Here is an 8,180-nt window from a genome sequence, read left to right on the forward strand (position 1 = left end):
ATAAGATTTGAAGAAACTGGGCATGATTATAATTGGATAGAATTCCCTTCTAAAGTCACACCAATCTATACCTGACACAATGAGATGAACTTTGGTTTTTGTTTGATAATGGTGGCTTGCTGTTCTGATGTCCTTGGTGGTAGAGCGGCAGTCCTCAAGTCTGTAGGCCTGGTCTAGACCAGGATCACTGCATGGCGTTGAAGCTGTGGTGCTTTACTGGATCCCACCAACTTTGATGCGGGTTGGATCAGGCCTGGACGTACGTGAAGCAAGGTTTTTCGGTTGCTTGCCTTGTTGGGACTTTGCTTTGCTGTCTGTTTGATGGAACCCGGCTGGCTACTTCCAAACTTTTTTTTATCCTTTAAGTCAGACCTCTTGTAAGCCGGGCCCCTCTTAGCTCTTTGCTGGCACAGGAGAACTCTTTGGATTCTTTGCTTGTTAAACTGGGCCTCTTGTAAGCCAGACCTCATGTCCCCTCGTTGGCTTCTTTGAAATTGAAATTGAAAGTGTTGAGACTGCTCTGCTCCCACGTCTCTGAAGGTTCCTTTATTTTCGCAAATTTGAGATAACAAACCTCACACCCAGTTGCTACCAGATTCAATCACTGTAAATATCTAAATTAAAACAGTTTTCACATGTTTGGCATTGTTTAATAATTTCCTGACATTGCATACTGGTACATTTGTTGTTCTGCTTCTACATGAAATTATATGAAATTTCAAAATTGTGGAGTCCAACTGGGAAAGGAAGGGGAGAAAATAAAAGGTGAAGGAGAGGCTTTCCCCCAATGCAAGTCAAAACCCCGACCCAATGATGAATGTCCTACAATAACGAAAACAGTTTTAATTAATGAAGTATTTTAAAAAAATTGAAAATGTTTAAAATTTAAAAATGAATGTCTGCATGTGTGCAGTGGATGAGTTTTTCATGATGTATTTGCTACACATTAAACAAATGAAATATTTAAAAAATATATAGATTTTAACCCAGGACCTCAGAATCTTAAACAGAAGCCTATTGTCGAAATATAAGCAAAATAAAGCAACCCATCAATAATAATTAAGAATAAAATATTGAGGAAAATTCTAATTGCCAATTAAAAATATAAATTAATTTCAATGTGTTTGTTTTTCAGAAATATATTTTACATTTTAAATGCAACTTATAATAATTTTATCATTGGCAAAGTATATGTTAGAAGCCAAAGTTAGTTGTAGTTGGGCCTTTTTGGTCCCTGTTAGCCATTATCGTTTTCATAATTTTAGAGCAACAACAAACCCACAGAAACCAATAGGTCAAACGTGAAAACAGAATTTACTTTTGCTCTGCACCATACCTGCAGAAAAAAAAAAATCGTCTTGGACAGTAACCAGAGATGGAGAGGGAGATCGTGGAGTCATCTAAAGCCCAAAAACAAAATTAACGTGTAGTGTAGTGCCTCGGCTAAGTGTCAGTTTGGAATCTATTAAGATTGCACAAGCCAAGAAAAATAAAGGCCTCACTGCTTGTTTGGTGAACACATTTTCTTCAATTTATTTTATTATGTGGCTATCTTAAAGCAGTTTTTTAAGGTCAACTTCTACGCGAGTCAATACGGTAATTTGTAACTAAGTATTTACTTTCTGAGAAACTCCTTACTTTTTAGTGTCAGTAATCTGGGGGTTAACAGAATTACTCCTCAAATGAAGTAACTAATAACTAATCACTGTTTTTCAGTAACGCACCCAACACTGCTTCTCATATATGCTGCTGCAGTCACAACTCATAGAAGTCAAGATGCGAGCCAGTGACAAAGTCATTGTCTAAAAGAAGTCTTATCAACTTGGTTGCAGAGTCTTGACATGGGTGCAGATGATACTTGATGCCTGTCAGCCTCTGAATGTTCGCTTGCATTTCTGTGTCCATTGGCCCTGAAAATGAGAAGATGAAATATTCCAGAATAAATGTATTTGTAGATTTTAGTCACGGGTCTCTAAGGGCAAATGACTATATATTATTTCTGATCTCTGATAACACTTATTTCCTGATTGACACCAACTTTCAACTCTTGCATATTTTCAAAGAATTATGTTTTAAGATAGGGTGGCCACATGCGGCCCCGTCAGGCTTCTGATAATATGTCTCATCTCATCTCATCAGCTGCACCGCTTATCCTCAGTAGGGTCGCGGGGGTGCTGGAGCCCATCCCAGCAATCATCGGGCAGTGGGCACCCTGAACTGGTTGCCAGCCAATCGCAGGGCACACGGGGACAGACAACTCACTCGCTCAGTCACACCTAGGGACAATTTGGACCGCCCAATTCACCTGAAATGCATGTCTTTGGAATGTGGGAGGAAACCGGAGTGCAAGCACGGGGAGAACATACAAACTCCGCACAGTAAGGCCGGGAGCTGGATTTGAACCCACGCAGAACTGTGCCGCACACGCACTAACCACTGCGCCGCCGTGTTGCCCTTCTGATAATATGTATAAAATGTTTAAAAAAAAAGTACCACAAAAAAAGTGCTTATTTTGTGTCACTCTTGTCAGTGTCCCCAATATTCAAATATTGAGTTTGCAACAGCTTTTTCCATTTGAAATTTAAAAAGAAAATGTAAATGTACATGTCTGCATATTTATTTTTTCGTATATGGATATTGTAGCTGCTATTCTAAAAACAATTGTCTTTGTGTATGTGTGTGTCCATATGTATACATACACTATCCATATTGTTATAGTTATTATAATTATTTCTACTTCAGCCACCGCTTTTTCTTAATTCCATGTTTCCTTTTCTTCTCCCCTGGATGGTATGAATGTGTGGCTGAGTGTGTTTAGGTGGGAAATGTCATACTTACAAAATTGTTTTTCAATAGAGACCCCTGCTTACGGTCTCTTTCAATTTTCTGTACCACCATTAAAGAGAAAATGTAAATAAAAATAGAACAATTGTCTCACTTTTTTGTCTTTTTTGCATGAATCCAATTTGTTTGCAATGAAAATTTGCTTTAAAAACTGACATATGTTTTTTGGGGAATAGCATTGAAGATATAAAAAAATTGGATCTGCCTACATTATTCTTTTCCCTTGTGTATTTTCAAGATATTCAATTACATCATGCTAACATATATTCAAATGAATGAATAAATGAATGAAGGAATGAACGAATGGAACTTAAATTCGAACAGGAGAAAACAAAATTAAACAAAACAACAAATTAATAAAAACAAAAACAACGTTAACGTAACTTGTCCTAAAAGGAATAGGGAGAAGCATTTGCTTAATCGTTTTCTACCCCTTCACCTCTCTAATAATTGCGTAGTTCTCCTGTGTATTTACATATAACAAACCCTCACTAATATACACATTTACATAGGTTCTGTGGATGTACAGTCACTTCATCATCATCATCACCACCACTATAACTATTTTCACCGTCCTCATCATCATATCATCATTATTGTTGTGTACATATATTTTCAGGATACTAAATAATAACAGCAGTGGCGGTTCTACACTAAATTACTCCATGGGCGAGACCACCTATAAACGCCCCCCCAGCAAGGCCAGTGAGTCGTTCCATACACATAGTTGACCTTAATTAAGACTTTATCATCTTACTTTTTGAAAAAGCTCCTCTCTGCATGAGGCATCGTGACTGGCAGTGGGGAAATATATTTTTAAAGTTATGAATAATGTTATTATTTGGAAGACAAGAGCCGACAACTATTTTATTATGTATAGTAGTAAAACAGAGAATCTTCCTCTTGCCCCAGTCAAAGGTGAAGTGTCCCCCACACCGTCCCTCCCCTACGCTTTTTCTCATCTCAGCCTCAGTATCTCCGCACAGCTTTGCAGCAAGCAGGAGCGTTAAAGCTGCAACAAAGGGGCACCCATTTGGCAATATATGGGCAAAGTCATATGCGATCGTGGGATGTATCACAAACGGGCAGGAGGAGGAGTACAGGAAATTGATTCAGGACTTTGTCCGATGGAGCGACGCAAACCACCTGCACCTAAACACCACCAAGACCAGAGAGATGGTGGTGGACTTCAGGAGAACCAGAACTCACCCGGTTCCTGTAACCATCAAGGGAGAATGTGTAGAATTTGTCCAGACCTACAAATACCTGGGTGTGCAGCTGGACAACAAACTGGACTGGACTGCCAACTCAGAAGCTCTGTGTAGGAAAGGGCAAAGCCGACTTTACTTCCTCAGAAGGCTGGCCTCCTTCAACATCTGCAAAAAGCTCCTGAAAATATTCTATGAGACAGTAGTGGCAAGCGCCCTCTTCTATGCGGCAGCGTGTTGGGGAGGCAGCGTCAAGAAGAAGGATGCCTCTCGTCTCAATAAACTGGCTAGGAAAGCGAGCTCTGTTGTGGGCAAAGAGCTGGACAGCCTAACAACAGTAGCTGAGAGACGAGCACTGAAAAAGCTGAGGTCAATCATGGACAATCCATCGCATCCACTACACAGCATTATCTCCAGACAGAAGAGCAGTTTCAGCGACAGACTGCTGTCACTGTCTTGTACTACGGACAGACTGAAGAGATCTTTTCTTCCTCATGCCATGAGGCTCTTTAACTCCACCCGGCAGAGTAAAGGCCCACATTAAACCACACCACCTACATTGGATATTACCGAATCTTACTGCAATATGTATTCTGTGTAGCACTATTTAGTTACTCTATATAACACGCTACAGTGGGCATTTGCACGTCACACTGGGTATTTGTATATTGTATTCTTTTGGCTTTATTATTGTACTGTTCTCAGCTCAGGGATGCTGCTGGAAATGTGAATTTCCCTTAGGGGATGAATAAAGTATCTATCTATCTATCTATCTATATGTTTTTAGATAATACGAAACCGGCGGCAGTAGCTCAGGAGGTAGAGCGCTCGTCTTGGGAACAGGAGATCGCAGTTCGAATCCCGGCTCCTCCAAGTCAAGTCAAGTCAAGTCAAGTCAAGTGTGCGCGGGGGACTACGTTAGAGACCCCCAACTAGAGACTTCTGCTTGAACTGGCAGTGCCAAACCAATACCGTGTTAAGTGTCGAAGTGTCCTTGGGTAAGACACTGAACCCCTAAACCCCAATAAGCAGGTTAGCGCCTCACATGGCTGCACAGCCGCTATTGGGAAATGTGAAGCACAATGTAAAGCGCTTTGGGAAGTCTTGACTTGAAAAGAGCTATAAAAATGCAGATCATTTAATTTCATTTCATTTACAAAACCGCTTTGTGGCGCATATTTATTGTAATTGTTTTTTATATTTTTGGGAAGATCTTGTGCCGCCCCTTATTTGTCACGGTAAAAATGGCACCCCAGGCCGCAGCCTGCTTACCAGTTATTGAAAACACCACTAAAGAAGAGTATCTAGTCAAGTCAAGTCAAGTCATGTTTATTTGTATAGCCCTTAATCACAAAGAATCTCAAAGGGCTGCACAGATCAAAGACCATTGCAAACCACAGACTTATTACACCATCCCCTGATCTAAAACCTACATGAGGGCAAGGAAACACTCAAAAACCTCAACATGAGGGCAATGAAGAAACCTTGAGAAGGGACTGCAGATGAGGTAATCCCCTTTCCAGGATAACTAGGCTGCAATGTATGTTGCAATAACAAATAATACACAGATATTGTCAACATAAAATATAGGTTATTCATATGCTATAGAATAGAAGTGTGTTTTAAGCTTAGATTTGAACAGTTCCAGGGAGCAGAGCATTCCACAGCACCGGGGCCCGAATAGAGAACGCTCTCGAACCTGCGGATCTTTTCTTAGCTCTTGGGAACACTAGTAAAATTAGCGCCGCCATCATCATATTAAAAAAATTTCTCATGGGTGTTCATGGTGACAAATGACTGTTTTGTGGCGTGTGCTGTATCTTTGAACCTGGTGCTATCTTTAAATAAAATAGTTCCAAACAGCCTAGTCTTTGTGATCATTGTGATTGATCACGTAAATACAATCATGAAACATAAATACCAATCCTTATATGCATCTTTTCCATTGAATGCATTTTTACATTTCCAGGATAATCTCAATGATCCTGCACAGGCAAGCTATTTTTAAGAGTGGTCGGACGGCTCCTCATTAAAAACCCTGGCGGGTCCCACGTGCCCTGTTGTCACTATGTTGCATACAATTTACTATATAAATAACATGTTTTCGACATTAAAAAAATCATTTATGTTTTTAGAAAAATGATCAAACACGAATGAAAGAGCGAAATGTATGCATGTACCTGGCGAGTAGCTGAGCACTTTGACATTGGGATTCTCGGCCGCCAGCACCCTGAACATCATCTCTCTGGCGGCTTTAGCGGTGCAGTAGAGCACCCAGGAGGGGAGCGCTTGCACAGCGAAGGAGGAGGAGCAGTTGACTACGCTCCACTGCAGTCCGACCCGTGGCGGAAAGGCCTGCAGCACGCTGGCGGTCAGAGCCAGCGCCGAACTGACATTGAAGGCCAGGTAGGAGTTGATACAGTCCAGCTCGGTAAAGTACTCGAACGGGGAGATGTCACCCAAAGAGGCTGTTGGAGATAATTGAGAAAAAGTTAACTTTGATTCCCAACATGCCCAAATTTATGATCCATCCGTTATCTGCACCGCTTAGCCTCAGTAGGGTCGCGGGGGTGCTGAAGCCCATCCCAGCCATCTTCAGGCAGTGGGCATAGGATACTAAAATCAATTGTTAATTAGACTTCCCCCAGTTGGTCATGGTTGCAAAGCTTTTACATTTAAATTAATGACATAAAGGTAGGCTGTGAAGTATTATTTTTTTTCAGGGGAAAATTGCAACCCAAGGAAATATTGATTTAAGAAATAAGTAAAAATACACTAACCATAATATAAATGTGCATTTTTAGAAATACTCACAGATCCAGAAATGTGGCTGCTATCTAGCTGCTACAGATACCCAATAAACCAAAAAAACTTGCAAAAGGCTGGGCACAAAATTGAGAAGAAAAATGGTGCGGTTTGGTCACCTTGAGTCTCCAGAGTTTGTACTCTTCCTTGTGCTTTGTAACACTCGTTTTTAGTTGCACGACAAAATACAGCAACATCTAGTGGTCAGTTAATACACACTATTTCTTTAAATAGAAAAACATATAATTTATTTCTTAAGTTACACTTTATTTGCTAGTTAAAGTGAAGCGACTACAGCTATATTGCAATGATGCTACAAGTCAAGTCATTTTTATTTTTATAGCCCTTAATCACAAAGAGTCTCAAAGGGCTTCACTTCACCTCAAGCTAATCAGTAACAAAGGGAAGCCCACAGCTTCAAAAAGGTTGATGACCACTACTTTAGTGCCAGATGGGCAAAATGTGCAGAATCAATAAAGTTATTATTGAACCCCAATCGTTAGATAGGATGTATTACATTTATCTAAATCCTAAACTAAAAAAAAGCCTCACCTGCATTGTTGACGAGGAGCACATGATCGATTTCTCTGAGACTCTGCTGTCTCACCATACCCACAGTTGCTTCCACGCCCGCCTTGGAACTAAGATCTGCTTCCGTACACTGAATGGAAATGTCCTGTGTGTCATTGAGGTTTTGGAGCAGTTCTTTCTCCAGCTCTTGCAGCAAAAGCTTGGATCGAGCTACAAGAAACAGCACAGAGCCCGTCTCCAGATATTGTGACGCCTGAAAGAAGACGAGACATTGACTGTTTTCGGGCCTACACCCCCAAAAAATAAATAAAAATAGCTTAGGACTTACGAGATGTGCAAGTGCCCGTCCAAACCCCTTGGAGGCTCCCGTGATGATGCAAACGCACCGTCCCAACGTGCATCCACTCGCTCCAGACATTTCAACTGACTTCTAGCTACTAGAGAAGCTTAACTAAAAGGGAGGTTGCCTGCCATGTGATAGGAACACAAAAGTATTTTTATAGCCCCCCGTGAGCAAGCAGCACAATGGGATTTCACGCTCTACATTTGACACTGAAATGACCTCAAGTCTTGCCTAGTGTTATCATTAGGGACTCAAGTAATATTTCACACATGCAAAGCCAGAGGGATTCATTTCATGTAGAACATAGCCGAATTCGCATTGTATGAACAGAAGTGAGCCACCATTGGGCTAATTTTTTGTTTCTAGTGTGATAGGTTTATTATGTTTTTAATATTGGGCATCTTTAAAAGAGATTATATAGGATGCTAGTTGGTTATTTTGACTATTAT

At 40.6% G+C, this 8,180-nt stretch overlaps 1 protein-coding gene across 1 annotated transcript; it reads right to left on the bottom strand.

The window, feature by feature from the left end:
• Positions 1-419: 419 nt before the first annotated feature.
• On the bottom strand, positions 420-7,851 carry sprb (sepiapterin reductase b). Its single transcript, XM_088335124.1, has 4 exons — positions 7,717-7,851; positions 7,410-7,641; positions 6,233-6,520; positions 420-1,910 (listed from the first exon to the last, which is right to left on the bottom strand). Exons 1-4 carry the CDS (start codon positions 7,804-7,806, stop codon positions 1,756-1,758), a joined length of 765 nt encoding a protein of 254 aa, XP_088191250.1. The 5' UTR covers positions 7,807-7,851; the 3' UTR covers positions 420-1,755.
• Between the last annotated feature and the right edge of the window lie 329 nt (positions 7,852-8,180).

Source organism: Urocampus carinirostris, chromosome 5 (assembly GCF_059441175.1).
Source record: "Urocampus carinirostris isolate Australia breed hairy pipefish chromosome 5, RoL_Ucar_1.0, whole genome shotgun sequence".
In the NCBI taxonomy this organism is placed as follows: domain Eukaryota; kingdom Metazoa; phylum Chordata; class Actinopteri; order Syngnathiformes; family Syngnathidae; genus Urocampus; species Urocampus carinirostris.